At 41.6% G+C, this 23,121-nt stretch overlaps 1 protein-coding gene across 1 annotated transcript in view; it reads right to left on the bottom strand.

Annotated features, from left to right (window-relative positions):
- Positions 1-5,490: 5,490 nt before the first annotated feature.
- disc1 (DISC1 scaffold protein) overlaps positions 5,491-23,121 on the bottom strand; it is a 42,861-nt gene continuing 25,230 nt past the window's right edge. Inside the window, exons 11-14 of the mRNA XM_054600267.1 lie at positions 17,462-17,708; positions 15,055-15,099; positions 8,997-9,113; positions 5,491-6,914 (exon numbers count right to left, since the gene is read on the bottom strand). Of these exons, the coding sequence (XP_054456242.1) occupies positions 6,699-6,914; positions 8,997-9,113; positions 15,055-15,099; positions 17,462-17,708 (625 nt within the window). The 3' untranslated portion in view covers positions 5,491-6,698. The remainder of the gene's footprint in view (positions 6,915-8,996; positions 9,114-15,054; positions 15,100-17,461; positions 17,709-23,121) is intronic.

Here is a 23,121-nt window from a genome sequence, read left to right as displayed (position 1 = left end):
AGCTTGGCACTCGGGAGAAGTTTCAACTGGTTGCAATCTGAAACCTCACCTGCTAGATGCCACTAAACCCTTCACACTGGACCTTTAAGTGATACTTTAGAACATCTACTTCCCCTGGGCGTTTGAGGGTAGAGATAGTGTGACATGAGTGAGCTGCATTTAGCCATATTTTGGATAAAAGCGGACTGGGACTACACTACTCATATTGTACACAATGTCATTTGAGGAGTAGACTATGCTGTAGGGACGAGGAAGATTAGAATCAATTGCAAGTGACATGAATCCAAGATTAACAGAGCTGCTGTTATTCATGAAGGAGCAGGCCACTTCCTTTTTACAGCCACCTTAAAGGCTGCAGGGGCTCAGTGTTTAATACTAACAACTGATTTTGGGTGGAGAAGCCTATCGCTTTCTTCCTGATCTAAAAGAGTTTCATTAAAAACAAATTCTGTATTAAACACTATTAATTTAATTTGCATCTTCAGCATAAAACCAGCATCATTGGCATAGGCCCTAGTGTGAAATTCACGGTGGGTTCATCGTTATGAGCGACTCCTTTCACTTTGATTCATTTGATCCATTGTTATGATAAAAATATAGATTAGAGCAGCTTTAAGCATTAATCAGGACTTATCTAGCGGGGGGGGGGGGAATAAAAACAGCTAGCAGTCCTGGATTCAGAGCCACACCCAAACAGTGAACTTCACATGGTGTGCTGGTATGTCATACCTCCTGATCCTCGTCCTTATGCGGGTGCAGGCTGGTCTAGACAGACTGACAGCTGCTGAGAAGCAGCATCTTACATCACCACCTCCCTCCCCAGGACAGGAGCCCCTCTAAGTCTCATTAGGGCCGAACTGGCAGCTCTGGTGAAAGGAAAGAGGACCATGCGCTCAGCCTCCCATGGCAGAACCCTCCCCAATCGCTCACAGGAGCTTTCATTACTTCTCCCCCCTTCCCTCCGTCTCCCCCAGGCCATCTCCTAACGGCAGCCAGCTCCATCCATCAGATCTATCGATCCTGTCTCCCCCTGGTGTGGTACCTGCCTGTTTTCCAGACTAAGTGGGAAGGATGGCAGAGCTGGCATGATATTTCAGCTTTCCAGTGACATCCACGTCCCCTAGGGATGTTACAAGGTGAACCAGTGTCTTGGCGTCTTGGTGGAAGTGCTCCACCGTAGATCTAAATGAAGGAGCTCTCCCCGGAGGAATTACTAACAATATGTTTTTCCTGCTTGGACACGGGAGTAACAATCAATTCTCTGTTGCTTCCGCTGCTGGTTCCTCTGCTTGCTAAAAACGAATATATCCCATTCCTTTTGAAATCACACATGAGATGGCAGCACAAACATCTCTTTGCTCCAAACAAACCAAACGCTTTTTATTTTCAAAAACACTGTCAAAACTGTTGTTTAAGGTTTGACAGTGATGTCTCGCAGAGAAACGAAGATACCGTAAATCCTTCGAAAGAGATTAGATGGAGTGTCACACAGAGTTCCTCTTGACTTTGATCTTGTTGCTCGGATGGTTTTTGGGCAGAGAAGCAAGCTTAAGCTTTTTTAAAGTGATTGCCAGCAGTCTGGCATGAGCACTTGTTATACTTCTAACAGGGATTAAATACACACTATTCAGAAGTATTTCTTTTTTTAATCCAAATGTGTTCAGAACGATTCTTCAGGCTCACTCAGTTATATTGAGAGAAACTTACTAATTTGAGGCATGTTTCTTTACTTAATACAATTTTCATCCCAGTGGCCAGAAAAAATGTTGACATTGTACATTCCTGCACACCACATGATACGTTTAATGTCGACGTTTCTGAACCAAAAATACGTTTTATATCAGCATGTTGTGCAACATTGGTTAGGTTTAGGCAGCAAAACTACTTGGTTAATGCTTGAAAAAACATCATGGTTTGTGTTACAATAATAATAATAATAATGTAAGAAGCGTAATATCATTGCATGACAAAAATAACAACAAACACTGATCTTCTGGTTGAAAGTTCTTTGTCTGTTTCCGCAGAAATTTGTGTTGGTTGGGACGATGTTATCAGCTGTAACCGCCTTATGAATCCACTGCAGAACGGCAGCTTTTAGCTAGTGGGGCACGCTCACATGCACTAACGGGCAAAAAAAGCATGTGCAACCGGTCCATCTTTGTCAACAAAGCACAGAGAAGCTCGGTTAACAACATGCACAGCGGGAGAGCCTCTGCTCAGGTCGACGTTACACCACTATATCTTTATATATCAAATATTTGTTTGCTGTTCTATTAATATGTATAGAGAACCTTTAGGGAATTTGAATAGAGACTCTGTAATCATCTCGTTATCAGTATCGAGCAAAGTCACCTCCACCACAGCACTCGCAGTGAATGGCAGAATGTAACAATGCAAAATATATGTAACCTAAATGTTATACCCGTTCTATAAGCACACTCCATATCGGTAAATAAATGAAAGAAGGTAAATGTAATTATGTAGGGGAAATAATTAAAGCAGCATGTGGCCTGATCACATATGATACGTCCATTTAGCGTTGCAGTGATGATATCAGCAGGTGAAATCCGATGCTGAACATTAAATCAAATGATCAACAGTAGCTCACCTATAGAGAGTCTTTGTTCAGTAGTGACTTTTGACTGAGTTTTTTTTGTCCCATCTATCATGCTGTCTGCGCATTACTTCATTTATGCCAAACAACTGAAATTCAAAAATACATCACTTAGTGGGTGCCTGGGGAGTTGTTCTTGGAAAGAGCTGCAAGGGAAAGGGGGAGATAAAACATAATCGGTTCAATCACTGTTGTACAAACTTTTTTTTTACAGCTACAACTGTTGTACAGCATGTTCTTGAGTGGCAGTTAGAGTGGTTCTTCAATAGACCTCTACCCAGCACTGTATTATTATCATACACTTTCCACCATCGGTCCAGTCCCAGTGGTTCACAGTAGTTCTCCTCAGACTCTTTCATTAGTTATAGAATATATGATATCAGATGCTTGAATCACCAGTGATTTGAATATATTTTAATGTGTCTCTCTGTTATTTTTTCCTCAGGGTCTTCCTGCTCAGATAGATCACATGCAAGCTAATTATTTTAAGTTCAGTCTGAATGATTAAATATGTAAAGGAGTAATATTTCTGATCGGTGTTCCTGCAGAATCAGCAAAGCGCTCTCTGCAGAGACACATGTTGCATGCACACCTTCCACTTCCACTTCCTCAACCTTCCTGTCCTGTTCCTTCTATGTGGCTCTTAGTTTTCCATGTGTTATTTCTGAAAAGGGCAAGCGTTGTAAATTAGATATCCAAAAAAAGATGAAAGTACACATGTGCTCGCGACTCTGAGTGCATTTCCTCCAATGCTGTGATTTCTCATACAGGCATAAGTGATGGTCTGTTTCTGAGGAGACTGTAGCTCCCACTGGCACAGTGTTTATAATTAAGTGTGATTTTCAGCGTCAGACTCCGACCACAGGAAAATGAACAAGGCAGGCTATTTCCTGTTGTCTCTGCTCAGTCTGCTCTGTTTTTCATTTGTGCAGAGAAATATGCAGATTTTGAGATGGGGAGACTTGCAATTTAATGATTTAAATGTTTAATAATTCCACTGGAATATCCTCCCTATTAAAATGCTGAGTTTAATTTATTCAACAGTTGAGTTGAGTAAAGTGCAGATTTGAATGAGCGGCTGAAACCCCTGGAAAGAGTTGAATTAAAAAGGCAGCGGTGAGCTCAATGTCCAGTTTTTTTTGCTCTCTACAAAAATCCACTCCCAGGAGAGTTAACTTCACTGACTCAATGAGCAGAACTGACACGCAGTCGCTCACACATAACAGAGGTGTCAGTTTCAGAGGAGCATGCGAGGATCTCCGAGGATATGAAATGCATGAACACTAAAATAAAAACTCCATTTGCATTCATTAGTGGTGTCTGAGACGCTGAGCGTGAGGAATATCTGCAACGCAATATGATTCTCCCATGGTTCAGAGAGTTTGTACATGTACCTGTCAGACAACATAACAACTCAGCAGGGTATCAAATAAACAAATCCAAATCTAAGACCCAGATCCCCTGGTACAAACACTCTCCTAAAATCATTCATTCAGACATATTCAGTCATGAAATATTATTCATAAATCCAGAGAAGCATGTGGAAGGGGTGGAAAAACTCTTTTCAATTTCAGATCCTAAATAATTTTGTTTCATCCATCTCTCTTTTAGTGTTTATACTCACACAGAGTATGTGTGTATGAAAACCAAAGTGACAAATAAAAAATTGTTAAAAATTACTCAATTAGAATAGGACACAAACTTATTTATCTCATCTCACTGGCACATTTTATATCGTTATGTTGATTGATTTACTCAATGTAGAGGAGTTGCATGCTGCATGAACAAAAAACTGCCAGGAGACTATCAAACCCATTTGCCAGCCGGCTCCCCATATCAGCAATTGTCCAATCACAGCCTAGCAACCGTAACTAGGCACAGCAGGTCTGTCAATCTTTGGATTTTTACACATGTGAAGTGGAGTGGAGCTGCAGGATGCTGACGTTTTGCCTGGGACATGCAGCTTTAGCACAGTATCATTAAATATATCATTTATGTGCATATTTAGAACCCATTTTAAGGGGGTTCTCATTTTTAATCAGCCAGTAACAGCTGGAAAATTAGCCAGAGATGATGTTTTAGATTTATAATTTTAATCATTAGCTTAAATCAATTTAGGCCAACGTTTGGTCAAATAGCTAGAAAAATGCTGTGCAATATCATAGCAACCCCATTGCAGAGACAAAGGACCTTGCACTGCATGGTGCCACAGTTTAACAGAGAAACATCTCACCCTGCTATATCTGCCCGCTGAAAACCATCTGGGCTTTTCTCCGTGGCCATTTTATGAGCGGAGCTGCCGTGGCGGGGGCACAGTATGGCGCAAGCACAGATTCAATTATGAGGTGAAGGTGTTTGTCTGGGAGGTGTTTGTGCCAGGCTCTGACTGTACGCTGCCTGACGTTGACAGATGTGGAGACTCCTGGCCCTGGCAAGTGGTTTTCAACCTGCCAGTGGGAAAAAAAGGCCCATTGTGCTGCTGGAAAAAAAACCCGGAGCACTCAGCTGTGTTTATGGCCCAGAGCGCGGGACTGCAGACACGCCTCTGAGGATCCCTGAACAGCCCCCCTGCTCCAGAAACACAGGGCAGAATCAGATGGAGACAAAGCAACATCATCCCATTTTCCCCACCATGTCCTCTGTGAGGCTGCCTCCCAATTAGCCACACCGCCGCTGCTGAGGCGAGATAACAATAGAAGCCCATGTATCCCCTAAAGACCTCACTAGAGGACCTTTTATTACCGTATTGATGTCTCCTACATGTCACCACTGCCCTCACTTTCCTGGCTGCATGCCCGCACATTTTATATGAGGGGAAATAACCAGAGGGGCTGTAACTCAACACAAGAAGAAAACAGCGGGACACAACATGAGGCTGAATGGTACATGCTATAATTAGTGAGATGCTGTAAGGAATAAATATGAAATATGATACAGTGTGTTCAAGCTGCACAGTAAATTACAAAAACAAAAACTGATTAATCGGTGAAAGTACAAAAATGTTTCTGGCAAGAAGTCAAATAACACCCAGTGGAATGGTTCTGAAAGATTCTGCGCTGACATTAAGTAAAATAAAAATAACACATAATCAGTGGCAGATACAAAAACTTTAGAAAAACAAACAGCAGTTACAAATACTTCTAATTACGCGTCCTTCAATATTTCCTTCATGCACAAGACACAATTTTACTATTGTGACGAATGTATTTTAAAATACAGAGCATCTCTCCAAGCATACAGTGCTTAAAAAAACCCCAAATATTGCATTTTCCACACAAAGAAAACAAAGTGTTCAAGTTAGCTCACATTCTGTAGCACCACAAATGAGTTATTTCATGGACAAAAATTACACGTAACTGAAGTCCAATCGTACAGAAAACACACAAAAGTGCCTAGCTGACCTAAAGATTAAGCAAACATTTTAGTTTATGTGTGCAAGACTTTTACCAGTAAAAATATGTTTATGATTGTCCAGTTGGTCCTCGGCCTAAATTCAAACAGGTGGTTGTGGTGAGCGATTTAATGATTTTTTTCGCCTTCAGCTTGGTTTCAGGATTGCTATTTAAAAATAATGTTTTTCCGTTTTTTTCATTGAATGAAAAAACCCCGTATAGATATCTCTGTGTAACTGACATTACCGAGAAAAACCCCCCAATAAACCAAATAATCACCTAAAATTGGTAATGTTTTTACAGGAAATACTGGAAAAAAAGAGCGAAACTGTATTTAAAAACACCATCATTTTTAAAATAATTGCTTTGTTGGCTCTGTGGCCTGAGGCGCTCTTTACCTGGTTGAACTTGGGCCGGCAAGATTTGAGGATCTTCTAAAAAAAAAAAGTATTAAAGTGTCCTATATTTTACATTTATATCAAAATCCTTCATGTTTTTCCATTTCTAGATGAATTAAACATTACACAGACTCTCCAAGGCTTTGTTCTGGAAACTTTCTGCAGTACCACAGAGGCTGCTTGTGAGGCTTTACAGTAAAAGGATACAGGGTCACTCCATCTGCAAAGCTGAGGTCAGGCTCTCAGAGAGCTGGTCTGTGTGTGTGTGGTCATAAAACCCTACACAAATCCATTTCAAATGCCCCAGCTGTCACTGAAGTACTGGTCCTCTTCCTCCTCCTCTTCCTCGTCCTCTTCATCCTCATCTTCTTCTTCCTCAGTCCCGTTCTCCATGAGGTCGTCATCTCGTAACACGTTCACTTCCTCTTCCTCCTCTTCTTCCTCTTTGAGTTGTGCGAGCATGGTTTGTAAAGTGGCTTTTACTTCCTGAACCTCCTTTCCCAACGACTGTGCAGTGTGCGTTAAGGAATAATCTGATGCTACAGACACAAACGGAGAATCACATTAACATGTAAATAAAAAAGCCTGCCAGCAGACGAATATCGGGGCAAATGTGACACTTGTGGCCCCGCGGTGGTTAACGGTAATGGCAGAGGACAGCCACAAACCTGATGAAGTCATCAATCTCCAATTTGGCCACCAAAATGGATTACTGGGACAGATCATCAAGTCATACCCAATTTAACCCCATCCAATTCACTATTCATGAGCTCACCATCGTCTGTGGGGCTGGGTGGAGGTGTGGGGACCCAAGCAAACAGACTGCCCAGCTAAATTATTCATAAACCATCAATGAATCGGGATAGAGGCTGTCATCGGGGGGTGGGGGGTTGTTTAACCTGCTCAGAAAACTCGAATTAATCGTGTGAGTGTCCATCTTAAGTGGCAAATCAAAGGGTCGGCTCTGATGACAGATGGGGCCTGATGGCTTGTTTTACTGTCTGAATGGACACAGATTGTCCTCATTCATAATTAACCAGCCGTCAAAGAGCTTTTCATAAATACTGCAGACAGTTCCCAACACTTTTAAGGCAACATGGTCCAAATGGGATGATTAAGTTTAGAATCATGTCATAGACCTTTAAAACCAACCACAGATTGACAGAGTTTTGCCTGTCCATCTTTTATTTTTTTAATTCTAGTCGATCCACCGCCTTGTTTTGAGAGAAGGGATTCAATTAAGACCATTAGAGACTGGAGGCTTGATCTTCCTGTCACTATGGCAACAGTAGCATCATCCCAAGTTCAGTCTCCGTTCCATTTCTGCAACCCAGCAACGATTTTTGTCCCATATCTCTAGTGTCCTCGAGTGTCCACGGTGCATTTGCATGAGTGCATTGACTTCAAAAGACTGAGATGAATGGCATGTAAGGACACGGAAAACAGAGAGGTGGAGAGAAGCTGGCTCATCTGTCTATCTCCGACTGCCAGGCTGCACTGATATCATGCAAACAGTGGAGGAGACTGTACTGACCTCCTGACAGCACAGCGGGGGGACGTGAATCTCTAATCAGATCTGGAAAAAAAGTCTGGCCGCACTTCAACAGAGAGTGAAGGACGTACTGCATAACCCACAGCTTATGGAGAATCCAAAAATGGAATAAATATCTTCATCAGATTAGGAAAGTATTTCTGGAAGCCCGCGTTCACAGAAGAGAAATGAAGCGTGAAACAAAATAAATAAAGGATAAAAGGTTAGATGGCAATTTTTTTTCCTCATCTCGGTGTTGAAATATCACCTTTTCTATCTGTCTTAATAAGCCCACAGTGTAGAGGGGAAAAGTGGAGCGAGAAAAACACACTAATCTATTTCCAATCAGCTTTCTAATTAGCACGGAAAATGATGTATTGTGACCTGTAATCAGCCTCAACAGTTTCATTTGAGTCATTATCATGGATATTTTAATTTCCTCCAAGCCAGATCCAGCAAGTGGAAGTGAGCAGAAGGAGAATGAGGAGGGGAGGAGAGAAAGGGAGGGCCGGCAGAAGGTTGGACATTAAGATATGACGGGAGCAGAGTCATTACAGTGACATTCCTCTATCTGTCGAGGCGCTGCTCCTGTCGGCTGACTTTAATCTCAGCCCGTGGTGACTGGCAGCCTGCATCAAGACCCTTCAATAACCTTGCATGGACTTTTACCATTTCATTTTCCAGTTGGCATGTCCAGCCTGTCAAGAAAAATCCTCTGATCCCAGTTTATCTTCAATTCCCTCCCTGAATGGACCCATAATGTCAGATAAGACAGGTTGCTTTTTCTTCAAAAGGTAAAGTCACAGAACATCAGTGTGCCTAAAGGTAATTTGGCTGTGTACTTTTGAGAGTTGGAAGGCCTCGAGGAAACTAGGTCCTTTTTAGATGGATGGACGGAGACAGAAACACACACACACACACACACACACACACACACACACACACACACACACACACACACACACACACACACACACACACACACACACACACACACACACAGATAGCAAACAGTCAGTTTATATGATGTATGTATATTTAGAGAGCAGTGAAAGGATATGGGTGAGGGCCTGATCCCGGTTCAGTATGGCCATCTGCAATTCATCTTCCAAGGTCAATAATCTGTCACTGATCAGCTCGCAGCGCTCTGTCAGGTCTGCAGCCTCGCTGCACCCATCCTGGCAAGGAAAAGGAATGAAATAGTTGTTAAGAAAAAGAAAGGGAAGATTTAAGAGACAAATGAAGCTGCAATGGTTTTAAATATATGGGTCTGATATTGAAAAGGAATAAACACATGTCTATATGACAATAGTAACAAGCAACGGAAGTGGAATGTCATTTACCAAATGAACATCATGCTGTATTGAAGAAGACTTGAGACTAGTGAATGAGACCATGAACTCATGTTTACAATGTATATTAAGGTAATAAATCAAGTTAGAAGTACTGTCATTTTCACAAAGCCCTCAGACTTATTTTTGCAATCAGAGGTATCGCCCCCTGCTGGCCGTTAGTAAGAATGCAGGTTTAAGCCACTTCAGCATTGGCTTCACTTGTCAGAACCAGATGTTGTTACTTTTGCTTATAATTCACTATATACTATCCATCCATCCATTTCCTTCCGCTTATCCGGGGCCGGGTCGCGGGGGCAGCAAGCTAAGGAGGGTCCTCCAGACGTCCTTCTCCCCAGCAACACTTTCCAGCTCCTCCTGGGGAACCTCGTTCCCAGGCCAGACGAGATATATAATCTCTCCAGCGTGTTCTGGGTCTACCCCGGGGCCTCTTACCAGTTGGACGTGCCTGGAAAACCTCTAAATGGAGGCGTCCAGGAGGCATCCTGATCAGATGCCCGAGCCACCTCAGCTGGCCCCTTTCGACGCGAAGGAGCAGCGGCTCTACTCCGAGCTCCCTCCGGATGTCTGAGCTCCTCACCCTATCTCTAAGGCTGAGCCCAGCCACCCTACGAAGGAAGCTCATTTCGGCCGCTTGTATTCGCGATCTCATTCTTTCGGTCACTACCCAAAGCTCATGACCATAGGTGAGGGTTGGAACGTAGATGGACTGGTAAATCGAGAGCTTTGCCTTTCGGCTCAGCTCCTTCTTCACCAAAACGGTCCGGTACAACGCCCGCATCACTGCTGACGCTGCACCGAACCGCCTGTCCATCTCCCGCTCCATTTTACCCTCACTCGTGAATAAGATCCCGAGATACTTGATTGGTTACTGTTGCTTGACCCCATATGATCAGCGCGTGCGTGTTCCATGAGGTTTGGTAAAGGTTTTCAGCCTTGCCTCGTCAACACCGGTAGCTGCAGGCTTTTCTTTCCTTCCATGGAAAGACGAGACCACGTCCTACTCCCTCTTCATGACAGCATGGGGCCACAGCATCTAAGGATTTGATTTTGTTGCTGATGACATCTTCTCCTTTTGTCACGATGACCATACTTGTGGTTCCAGCCTGACATATTTTCTCTGCGAGAAAGTTGGGGCAGTGACTCACTCCCAACCCAGAGGGTGCAATCCACCGTTTTCCGGAAGAGAACCATGGCCTCAGACTTGGAGGTACTGACTCTCATCCCGACCGCTTCACACTCGGCTGTGAACCGCCCCAGTGCGTGCTGAAGGTCACGTTCTGAAGAAGCCAACAGAACCACATCATCTGCAAAAAGCAGGGATGTGATTCTGAGGTCCCCAAACCGGAAACTCTCCTCCCCCCATGAAGGAGGACTATATAGGAGGACTATATACTAAACAGTGTTAATGAAAATTGATTGATACAACCAAACTTTTAAACTCAAGAATAGTGGGCTTATGTTATAATATTTCAGTTGAATATATATAATTGAATAAATGACTGATTAAAGGTAATGTATGGAGGCCTACTTCAGTGACATGATTGCGGTTACACAAGCATTAAGAGGGCATGAGAACATTGAGTTGTTTTTCTCTTAAATGGATTTAATAATGTTAAATGACACATGTGCTCTTATAACCATGAGTCAGAGCTGTTCACAGTGTTCCAAGACTAATTTCATCTGTTTGACAGGAAATTCTCGACAATTTTTCAACCAGACACAAGTCTAAAGTAAAGTATAGCTGGGCAGACAAAAGATACGAGGCTGCCAAAAATTCTGTTTGGTGAGGCAAAAAAGGTCATAATGTTCACAATAAACACCACAGGGGTGGTGTGCACAACATTCAGCAGTGTGTCTGCAGGATGGTGGTGGGGATGTCAGAGGTGGTGGAGGAGCAAAGTGCAGTAGGGCAGAGCATTCTGAGAGCAGAGCATTCTGAGAGCAGAGCTGGCCATAATTAGAACGAGCCCCTTCGCAGAAATCGTGTCCTAGTTTTTTCACACTTATCAGGCGTAGAGAACACAAACACGCAGGAGAACACAGACTCACTTCAAGCAAATAGACACAACGAAACTCACGCGCAGATCCATTGTTCTCATCAAACAACACATAGAAAGACTACTCTGACTCATAGCAGCAGGTAGAAAAATATCAACTCCCTGCAGCTCAGAGGTGTCAAAACAATGACGGGAAAGTCGCGTCTCTGGTCTCTGTCCTGGAATAGCTTTCCTTCTCCGGATGATGTAACACCCCAAAATAAATGTACAACAAAAGGCTAGAGGCACGACGGTTTGAACAAGTCCTCCCTGATACAATTAAAGACTTAAGTAAAACTAAAGAGGGAACAGATCACAGGACAAAAGATTCAACATCTTGTTTTTGTGTGTGCGGCATTTAAATGAACAGTCACTGACACAGGTCTGTCCTCGGGCGTCACTTTAGGGTCTCTGGGATCACTGTCCTTCCCATACCAAGAAGCAAGACAGTCAACGTATAGATTGACCGAGCTGTTTGTTTGTCAAGGTTAGGAGCTTCTTTAGCAGATAAGAACTCCGTGTTTGTGCAGCTGATTGATTCTATACTTTACAGCCTCCAGTCAGCATACGTAAAGTCAACACAAGCACAGAATAGACGACACGGTGCAGACTGACACTGTTGAAAACATCCCTTAGCACAGAAACCTTTTTAAACAACTATTCAAAATATGTTATTTTTGCTCCCGGAGGTGATCAACACGGTACAAATTACTTTCTCTGCTACATCTGCCTTTGACAAACAAGAAAACACTGGAAATTAGATTTCAACAACATGCCAATTTGGATAATAGAATCTCCGGCATACATGTATTGGCCTGTTTATTCCTGATGCACATTAGTGCTTATGTTATTACAACAAAAGTAAACAAAGCAGACTGCAGAAGCATGAACCGATTGTTTAGAAATTCAATATTGAGACTCATGTATGCGCTAGTATGGTTATTTAAGCAATAATGAGTGAGAGACAGCAGGTAATTGTGCATGCTCCCAAGGGTGATGCAAGAGGCGATGCAAAGCAATGATATTCCACTGGTGTTACTTTCAAGGTCATAATGGCTTGTACAAAACGATAAAGTAGCTGAATTCATTTAAAACTCAAAAGGAAATTGGCGAGCTTGTGATTAACTAGTGTCTTATTGTTATCACCGATGCCTTGTTAGTAAGTTACTGTGTCCACACTTAAAAAATCTTTTTCCCAGACCGTCTGCAAGGTCCTTCACAAATTAGTGCAGTGACATTATGAGGTGTTACTGTCTGTAGTTGTGTCCCAGTTCTGTACTACACCAGAGTTCCAGTGTTTCCACATTGGAAAAGTGACAAAGTATGCAGACTAGAAAAACACTTTTACTTTCTTTTTGTTTTCCCAAGGTTCTTTCTAAAGTCTGCCCTCCACTTGCATTTGTTTTCCGTTCCATACTACATATTTATTGTACTCATTATAATTACTCTATTAGTATATAGTAGGGCTGTTCTCAAAATAAGAAATTCTAACACCAACACTCATGATTTTGTTGACTAATGGATTGGTTAATTTAATCGACAGATCTGTTAAACTGAGTTCCTCCACAAGAAAGCATTACTTAAATTTTGTGTTTACAAAAGACCTGCTCATAAGTTTCTTGTCAATGAAAAAAGCTTAAAGAACGATTCATTGACTATAGAGATCTAAATTGACCTACGACGGGGGGGAAAAAAACCGACTGATTAGTCAACTAATTTATAAAGAGGAGGCAGCCTTACTTTATAGTTTAGGTCGATTGTTTAACTAGTTAGTATAAAAGAAAATCAACGTACTTAACAATATATGCAACTTTTAGTATCCATTAACTGTACACTCCAAAATCAACAATTTTCTAGTCTGCGTAGTTTTCAAGTATGAAATGTGAAATGGGATAAAGCTTTGATTTTAGAGTGTGCTCTTGATGTACACTTCTGTCCAACAATGCACAATTATACATATTGTTCACAGTTATTGGAAAAATATGAAACTTTCTTTTCGTGAAGTTGATTGGTAGTGACGTGCTACAGTTGCAGTTTGATTGACATCACATGTACTTTACCTAATTACCTGTAAATTACGACACACAAATATATGGAGATAGCCAACAATTAGTATGCAGTTTTTCATTTTGACACAGCAATCATCCCTTCAAACGGGGCTGGGGTAAAAATTTCATGACGTTATCATGAAAACTACACGATTACCAAATCTGATCAAAAGCAGTCAACATTTTTATTTGGATAAAGTATCTAAACTTCTTTGGTACTGTGGGTCAGTATGTAGAAGGGGATGTATGGACCTTGAGAGGATAAAATAACAATTAGTAGAGATTAAAGACACACTTGCACACACACCAATCAATCTCCATTGTGGCAGCAGGGCAGCAGCTTGGCAGCGGCTAAGTGGAAATCATTTACTTAAAGTCATTATGGAAAGGAGAGAGAGGTCACGCGCCCTGCGAGGCAGAGAATCCAGCTCCTCCACAGCGCTATCAGACCGCCATCATGCCAAAGATACCATCACCATTTAACAGCCGTCGTATCATTTCACTCAGTGATTCGTCAAACTATTGTTTCATCAGTTGTTTCTCACTAATTCATTGTGTTTCAATGTTGCATAGTTCACATATACAAGTCACTGTCGCATGCACCTTGTGCGTAAGCAGAAACTGACCATTCCTACCTTAGTTACTGTTGCTAAGCTTTCTATCCTCACACAACACGTGAGCATTTATAGTCCTGGTGGCAAATTTACCATCAAAATTCTTGGTGTATTTTATTTATTTTTTCAAACAATGGGTCCTTGATTGCACACAGAAGTAGACGAAAGCCGGCTTCTCATTTCTCGCTTGAGTCCAAAGATTTTGGAGGCTGAAAAAAGACAACCGTCTCAAGCAGATTGCATCAGTTGTACCGTAGCTAATTAGCTTATAAGGTAACAGAAGCTCCTTTAGTTGGGTTAAAACACTACTAGTGACTAAGTGTTCAATTTATTCAACCGAGTAATTTAAAGGTAAGAATCTTTACACACCTGATGGATACAGTACGTGGTATTGTGCTAAAGGACTGAGGCTAAAGCTGCATTTCCAAAGTAAAAGTTAGCATCCTCTACAGTTGTTGATTTATGTAGACAACGCAGAAATTAAGAATCTATTGCAACTGGTAAATCCATTCCGTATGATTTTTGCTCTTTTATTTGACCTTATCCTTACCCCTAGAGGCTTATCTGTCATCAGACCAAGACATTGCTCTTACTACAGTCTCATGCACATGCAAGTTTGACATCTGTACATGTAGGATAAGACATGCCTACACCTTTATAAGACTCACATCAGTGTATTCATGTTTTTTTAAATCCTGCATGAGACACTCCCTAAAGAAGTCCAGGTAGCATTTTTTTTTCTTCCATATTGCTAACAGGTGTAAATTAATATAAATGTATGAATTTAAAGCAGGGAGGCATTGAAAGGAGAATACGTGCTCAGCAAAAACCCTCCCCTGTATAAATAAAAGTCTTTGTGCAAACTCAGACAGTCAGCAACACCAACGGACGCTTCTCATGTAGATCGGTATTGATCGGACGGTCAGAAAGGCGGCAGAGGTCACGTTTAAATGAAGGTCAACTAATGGATTCTTGTGCGTCCCAGTAAGCCCAGTGTCAATGCAACTGACACTTTAATTAAACTGAAAACATTCCACCATACAGTGACAGTGTTAGCGTTACCAACCTCTGGGTGATTATCCTCCATGCAGAACAAAAACTCCTCCAATTTCTGCAACAAAAGGGAAACATTTGTTGAGGCCACACAGTCCTAAACTCATGAATTATTGAAAATGCAATTATGTCGGCTGTGTACTGTATGTGTGCAGCATCATCATAATGAGAGGAGGTTGTAATTATTCACCACCAAAACTGACAAGGAGAAAATAGATTAACTAGCTCATCTGTACCGCAGGTTTCCTTTGTTAGTATTCAAAGTGCGTAATTGTACATTCTTCACTAAGGAAGGGGGTAATTATTACTGCACCTATTGGAGGCTAACATATTGTTTGTGGCTTAAGGGTAAGCACATAAGAAGGCAGAGTAACAACAAATACTAATCAGCTAAATTGTGATTATTTCTTAATAAAAAAATATGGAACACGAATTTCATGCTCTCCATTGAACACAACTCTTCATACAGTATCTGAGATCAGATCGTTTGAACACTATTTATTTTTCTGAACCATTCAGAAACTGGATTTTCTTTGCTCTCTCCAATTTCATCCATCTCACTGCAACATATAATCTGTCACACACAGTTTTCCAGCTACAGATTGGAAAAAGGTTTTTCTGGCATCTAACTGATAAAATACTCCTTCTTTGTCTGTTGCCTTCAGATAAAAAGCTATTTGATATGTGGGTCCTTGAATATTCAAAAAAGTAAAAGTGTGCCGGAAGATACTAAATGGCTGAAATATAATTATAATATCAAGATTTCTTATATTTTTCTGTAATGTTTGCTTCCCTGAAAAAAAAACAGAGCTGCATGACAAAAAGTGTCCACTTAAGGTGCTGCTATCCATCTCTACTCTTTGATGAGAAGTTACAAGATGCTTGTTCTAATGTTAATCATGTTAGTTGGGGCATCAATATGTTGTCATTCATGTTAAATGTTGAAAAGAGCATTAGATGTGCTCATTAGATGAGATCTCTGTCTATGAACGTCATATGTTTTATTTATTGTATTTTGTGCGAACAAGTTCAAAGCAAAATTGAAACTCAAATTTCAAAGGACATTTCTAAATTTAGCATCACTGATGTTCTGAAATATTCAAGGATTATTGCTTAAATCTATAACATACTAAATGTATTTATGCAGCCACTTGATAGACATTTTTTGTTCGATTGAGCTCAAGTGTTTCCAGCTTAGAGGATGCAGAAAATAGAGTGCAACGGACGGAGACAAAAGAGAGAAATGGTTGGCTGTCTCACCTTTTTAGTGCTCGGAGAAATGTTAGGAGGGGCCGGGCTTTGGGAGGAGAAAGAATAGCAGAGGGAAACAAAGGGGAAAGCAGAAAATAGATCCATGCAGTTTGTAAAATGCAGGGCAGGGAAAGAAGACATCAATGCAAAGTTTATATCGTGGTTGCACAGAGCACGACTGTGAGAGAAGGTTAAGAGGGTGGAAGAATAGAATATGACAAAGGAAATCCACAGCTTCCAGTTTTAATACATGCAAGTGGGAATTCTGCCAAGCACCATTAAAAAATCATTGACAAATATTTGCTTATGTCCACAGTCCAGTAAATCCACACATTTGGAATTCAAAGTATAAACATTTGTTTTAAAACAGCAAACATGAAATAAATCACAGCCTGTGAGCCAAACTAACAACACAAAAACTCTCGGACAAATGTGCTATTTTTTCTATTAACGCTGGCTCTGTTGGCTTTGTTCCTATCTCAGACGAGTCTGTCAGAGTGCGTGGGCGGAGGAGTGTGAGGAGAGAATGAGTTGGACTCTGCCCCGAGGCAGTGGACCTCAACTCACTGTGGGATAAACCGGCCCAGAGCACATGCACAAACGCACACACACATGCACGCACACACACACTTTCCCACTAAACGCACGTAATCACGCAGAAAGAGGCTCTTAAATCTGTAGATTGAAACTCTTCTAGGAAGCCAAAATATTTCCAAATGGTTGGCTCTTTAACGCCCACATTATCCTCGTTTGGAAATACCTTCGGGCAAAGGTGCTAATAGACTGCTGCTCATCTCGCTGAAGCCGACAGACTTTTTATATTCTGTAACAGCTGAACGTACCAGCTGAAAAAGTCCTCTCCAGTCAAGTGGTAAGACTGACCGAGCAGGCACACTTCATTTGAGTTCACGTTTCAAAGCTCAGTTAAAAAAAAAAAAGAAATGAGAGAAAAGAAGTGAATCTTAAAATAGACTGGTCTCATTTGACCTTTTAGCAGCAAAGATGTGTTGTTATGTGTAAGAAAATGTGTCAGACATCAGCGATGGACTGCTTCAAAAGGGCATCTTTTTTATTCAAGATTCTCTAAATGTCTGTTTGCACACATCAATCATGCACTGTGGTGGGAAAGCTCAGGCGTTTGTGAATAACACAAGACGTTGTTGCTTTACCTTTGTGAACTCGGAGTTCTGCAAGTTGGCCTCGGGACACCAGCGCCCTCCCAACGCAGTCAGCATGGCGCAGTCTTCTTCTTCTTTGGTGCACGGCCGGGTTGGAGGATAAACTGCTGCAGTGGGGAGGAGGTCTTCCATGTCTCCTCCGCTGCAGCTGGGAGTCCGCAACCGGAGGCCTCGCAAGAACAGGTGACACGCCTCCAGGTCGGCTTCCCAGATCCGCTCCAGGCCCGGACAGCCACAGCTGTAGAGAGGAACAGACCGGTATGTTTTAGCAAACACGCAATACAAGATATGATACGATAAAGTATCTAATATAAAACATCCTATAGCATTAAACATTAGGAAAGAATATGGCACAACACAATTCTGCAGGATACAGAAAATTACAAATATGATCCAGTAAAATATGTTATGATACTATAACTATACTTAACTCAGTAGATATATTCATATATAGTATTTATATGGTCCCAATTTTTTTACTTAATAGCATCTATTAAAATCATTTGGACACAAGAAAGTAAACTATAGTACACGCATATTTAACATGTCTGTATTAAAGGAATAGTTTGACATTTGGGGGATTGTGCTTATTTACTTCTGTCTGTTGAGCATCAACCAGGAGATCGGAGGCAATTAGCTTAGCTTAGCATAAAGATCACTGGAATTGTGCTTAGAAGATTATTAAAAACTATTGATGTTCTGTTCTGCAATCCTTTAATTCTATGTTAACTTGGATCTCTACACCCGATCATTATAAGTTCATCATATTCGGTTCACTCCAGATAAAATATTAAGCGAAGTTTCATTTGACTACTTGACTTTTGGCTTTTACAATTGAAAGGTACTTATTAGATAGAATAGTAATGACTCATTAGCACCAGCACAAATAACAGAGCTGGTTCAAATATTTATAATTAAGTGGATCTAAATGTAACTTGTGATAAGAAGTTCTTGTTGTCTTTTTTTAAGTGAAATGAAATGGGTGAGAAGCATCATTCTACAATCTGGCCTAAATTCACCTCCTCACCATCTGCTTCGCAAATTTCCTGTCTCTACAGAGTTTCCGTACAGGTGCGCATTCTCCCGTCAAGTTTTATTGATCACAACTTTTGCGTTGGAAGTTGTGTGCGCGTCTTTCAGGCGAGCACAGCGGCTATAAAGGGGACCCAAGCAGGCAGAAACACTGCTTTGCCACAACTCAAACAACGCATGTAACATGTTCATTTGTGACCTTTTAGAGGTGTTGAGAGGAATGTTGTTTTTTTTTACTTAAGAGAAAGACAGGCAGCTGCTTCCTCCTGATTCCAGTTATTAATTCTTCTTCTTCTTTGGACTGTTCCCTGTTAGGAGTCGACACAGCATATCATCTATTTCCATCTAGATCGGCATATTTGCTTCACTTTTTGCTAAGCTAGGCTAATTCCTGGCTGTAGCTCCGCATTAAACTGATTGATTGAAATAAGCGGTACTGATTCAAATTTATGTGGCTATAAGATGCTAAACATAGAGTATGTTGCGAAGAATGTAGACGCCACGATGACACTAATATCAGAAAAACACGGACAAAAAACAAAAACAAAAACTACACTGAGGTGCAGTATGCATGTCACGACTCAGAGCTGCTGCATGATAACTGAGCACAGTAGTTGTTAAGGCACAGAAAAGGACATCTTTAATAACATCTCTCTGAATCATTCAAAGATTGTAATTCCATTGACAAAATGTAATGAGAGTGAACGGCCTCCTCGTGGGCTGCCCTTTTCTTCAAAGAGCTGCAGCAGAGACAGAAGACAAGCCTGGTTGTGTTCATCTCTGCCGGGGTCACTGAGCAGGAGTTCAGAGGGAGGACAAGAAGATTGCTTTTTGTTTATCTACTCAGTGAGTTACCATCCGTCATCCCTTTTTCACTCTCCCTCGCCCCTGACCCTTGTGACTTCTCAGAGTAAAGCTCCCGGTGTAAAAACAGAGGGGAACAATTAAAGCAGCTGATTAAATGTATTAGTCAGAAAATGAGCAACACGGCCACCAGTTGAGTTCTCTGTTCATTGTAGCATTATTTAGGTTAAGCTGGTCACTGTGTGTAAGCAAATATTAAATGTTACACCAGATACTTTATGGTATCTGATAGATGTGTGTATCGAAGGACGTGAGAGTTTTGATGTTGAATTATAAGCAGGTCTTTTTGGTTTCCATTTCCTCAAAATGAAATCCACCAGCATGCATTTGAGACCTCTGACCTTTTTAAAATATTAATATGTATTCCCCTTCTTCTTTCAGTGACCTTTAGATAACAAATCATTCCCAAATAATTGTGGTCCCAGGTGACATTTTAGGAACCAAATCCATTGATCTTGCAGGAAATTCTACCTTTTTAAAATGTTTTAAGAGACACAAAAAAAATCTACAACAAGCATAAAATCTCTTTTTTAATACCAACATCCTTGTTTCCAGGGATCCACCTTGTGTAGAAAACTAGCTAATGGACAAATATGTGTGTTTTATACATATAGTAAGAGATAAATCAAACATTTCATACCCTCAGCACAAATGTATTTACATATAAGCCCTATAATATATTCAGCACTTTTACTAGAGTGCCTCCTTGCTGTGCAGTTAAGATTTGAGAAATTGCTCATTCGCCATCATACGTAAACAAACTCAAAGGCAAAATGCACCCAGACAATAGTGTTTAATCTCTCCCTCTGTTCCTTCCATTCTCTCCGTGATGAGGCCCCCTGAAAATTGAATGCCACTTGTTTTCCAGCCCATCTCCTGCCTGAAAAGGCTGCCAACCTCTGTACCCTGCCAACGCACGCCTCTCAGCCGTTCTCTAACCTTCATTTGGCACCCAGACAATAGAAAAATTGCTCTGCCTGGCCCCCCCGCCCCTCGCCGATTCACTACTCGACGCCGCCGCTTCTGAATTCAGCTTTAGCGGGGACGCACCCAGTGAGCCATGCCATTGTTATTTGTCTCCTCTGAAGTGGAGAGGGACACACGAACACACAGACATGGGTGGGCACACGTGTGTTAACTTACACACAAGCCCATAAATCATTCTCTATGGGGATTCAGTTTTGTACAATTTCTCGCGAAACATGTCAAAGCCGGGCCCTCATCCATCACAACCGCTTCTCATCGAAGACGACCACTACTCATTACAAGCTACTGGCATTAGAGCTCTCTGTACTGAGAATGCAGACAACAAGTCAGCTCCTAAGCATCCCTGTGATGGTGGCCTCCTGGTGTCCGTTGGTATGAACTCCTCGCCCGGGGGGTTAATTGGTGGCAGCCGCTTGGCCTGCCGTCTGACAGTGGCAGGGTGCGGGTGCTGCTGCTCCGCTGATGGCCCCGTAATAAGAAGGAGAGACAGGCAGGCACACTCCTTCTACAGTCTGTCAGCTCCCCCGTGGAACTGCTGCTGACTGACGGGACTGCTCTTTCTCCTCAAGGCATTACGTCCATCCAAGATGCAGTATGGATTATAAAAATATCTGCTGGAGGAAGAGAGCGGCGGTCTGGTCCAGCTGGGACCAGTAGGTTCAGATAGACCTCTCCGGGATGAAAATGCACAGAGCCGGCTTCACACACTGTCCGGCCAATATTCTAGAGAATAGGTAGAACTCAACCTGGCATCAGGTTCACATGCTTAGCTGCATCCTCAGGTCTCACACATGAATACCAATGACGGATAGACTGTGGAAAAAACAGCCCCTATCTTCAGTCACAGCTGGAGTTTTTCAAGCTCTCCAAAGATCAGCCATTTCCCGGAGAAATTATCATCCTGAATAAAAAAAAAAATAAAAAAAATGAATGCTGTAGTCTCATGTCAGCGCTTCTGACATTCAGGATCCCCAAAAGCCATAAACGCAGTGTGAAATTCAGTCATTAGAAAGCAAATAGGAGATGGTAATGTTTTCACCTTAAATCATGCAGCAACATCTCAAATATCACCAGCTGAGGAGAGGTGCTAATGATATGGTGAAATAGGAGGGGATGAGGTGTGAACAGTTTGTAAGGTGGGTGGCTTGATGTCTGGGGAGGTTTTTACAGCAGACAGCTGAGCAACCCAGGTCCCTTTGTTACAAACACGTTTACATTTGTCTTATACGTTCACAATTTAGTACATTAATATCGATATAATATAGGTTTATTTTCCTCTCCTTGATTAGTCTCTCAGCAAGTCCTCGCCTTTAACTAAGAGAACATGTCTTGTCTTAGTATTTTAATGACTCCTACACCAGTTGCATTGTATCCATTTAACATGATAAATGACATCCAAATCTCAACAGAAGAATGCATTAATGTAGGAAGTATTCGGAAGGCATTTCCTAATGAAACATCTACATAATGTATTAAACAACTGCGCACTGCTGCTAATCTGAATAAAATGTTTTTTTGTTCTGGTGACACACTTACAGCATCCGCGCTGCTCCAACATCCTGTTCTAGTCTTTAGCAAGGAAGAGATAATTGGTTTTTTCAACACCACCCGTCTCCACGGAGACCAGACATCTCACCAGTACTAATCTGCCTCTCTCTCCTCCCCTCCCCTCCTCCTCCTGCTCCTCCCCTCACCTCCCATCACCACCGCACTCCATCAACAGTAATGTACATTAGAGCTGACTGATGAAATTTACAGTGGAGGATGGATGCATGTGTGTATCTAAGTGTGTGTGTGTGTGTGTGTGTGTGTGTGTGTGTGTGTGTGTGTGTGTGTGTGTGTGTGTGTGTGTGTGTGTGTGTGTGTGTGTGTGTGTGTGTGTGTGTGTGTGTGTGTGTGTGTGTGCATGTGGGGACAATTGCCCATTCAATCAAGCCGAATATGTGTCACTGTGCCAAGCTGGAGCTCGAGGAAGCTACCAGTCGTCGCCTGGAGGCAAAGCTGCACTTGTGATTTGATCCGGACTGCCTCTGGTTATGGGAGATGAACTAAAGCTGGTGGGCCAATAAATTAATATAGAATGTGATGAGCATGAAAATTAGTTTACAGTACCCAATGCCCAAGAAGGTGTCTTTTTAATAGTTATGGGATCAGATGCATGTTGGTGAAACTTGAAGATAGGATCACAGAATATAGGAGCTCTATTAAAAGGGCACTCAGTAGCCAGACTTTTCTGGAGGCCAAGCATTCAATTATGTATTATTGTTTTATTGATATTGGTAGTCTGGGACTGAAATAAAACTGGATTGGATTTCAAATCTCAAAGTTCACCTCAAGGGAGAATAAATGGAGCTTTTAGCATAACATTTTCCAATAATATAGATATTTTTATATTTATTTAAAGGGGCACTCTAGTGATTTACACATGAAGCGCCATTTGCTTGACATAAGCAGCACTACTTAGCCTGTGAAAACAGAATAATGTCTTCCGTAAATTGTCTTGTGTGGCTTTGGAGGAGCTCTCCCAAATCTTAAACAAAATAAACCTGATGATGTGATCAGTCAATAGAGGTGTGTTGTTTGAAAGACATTTACTTGGCAGATGGGGTCTATCAAATTACGCTATTGAGTTGCATTATGGGAATTGTAGGATCCTTGTGATAACGTTTGTGCAGTTTCTATGTTGGAGGCTTGCTATGGCTTGTAGTGTGTATGTATATAGGCTGCACTTATTTTGTATATAAGAAACCCTGTCACATTTCTATTCC

This window comes from Anoplopoma fimbria, chromosome 6 (assembly GCF_027596085.1).
Source record: "Anoplopoma fimbria isolate UVic2021 breed Golden Eagle Sablefish chromosome 6, Afim_UVic_2022, whole genome shotgun sequence".
In the NCBI taxonomy this organism is placed as follows: Eukaryota; Metazoa; Chordata; class Actinopteri; order Perciformes; family Anoplopomatidae; genus Anoplopoma; species Anoplopoma fimbria.
Note: the sequence above shows the minus strand (reverse complement) of the source record. Positions and strands in the feature narration are given on the sequence as shown.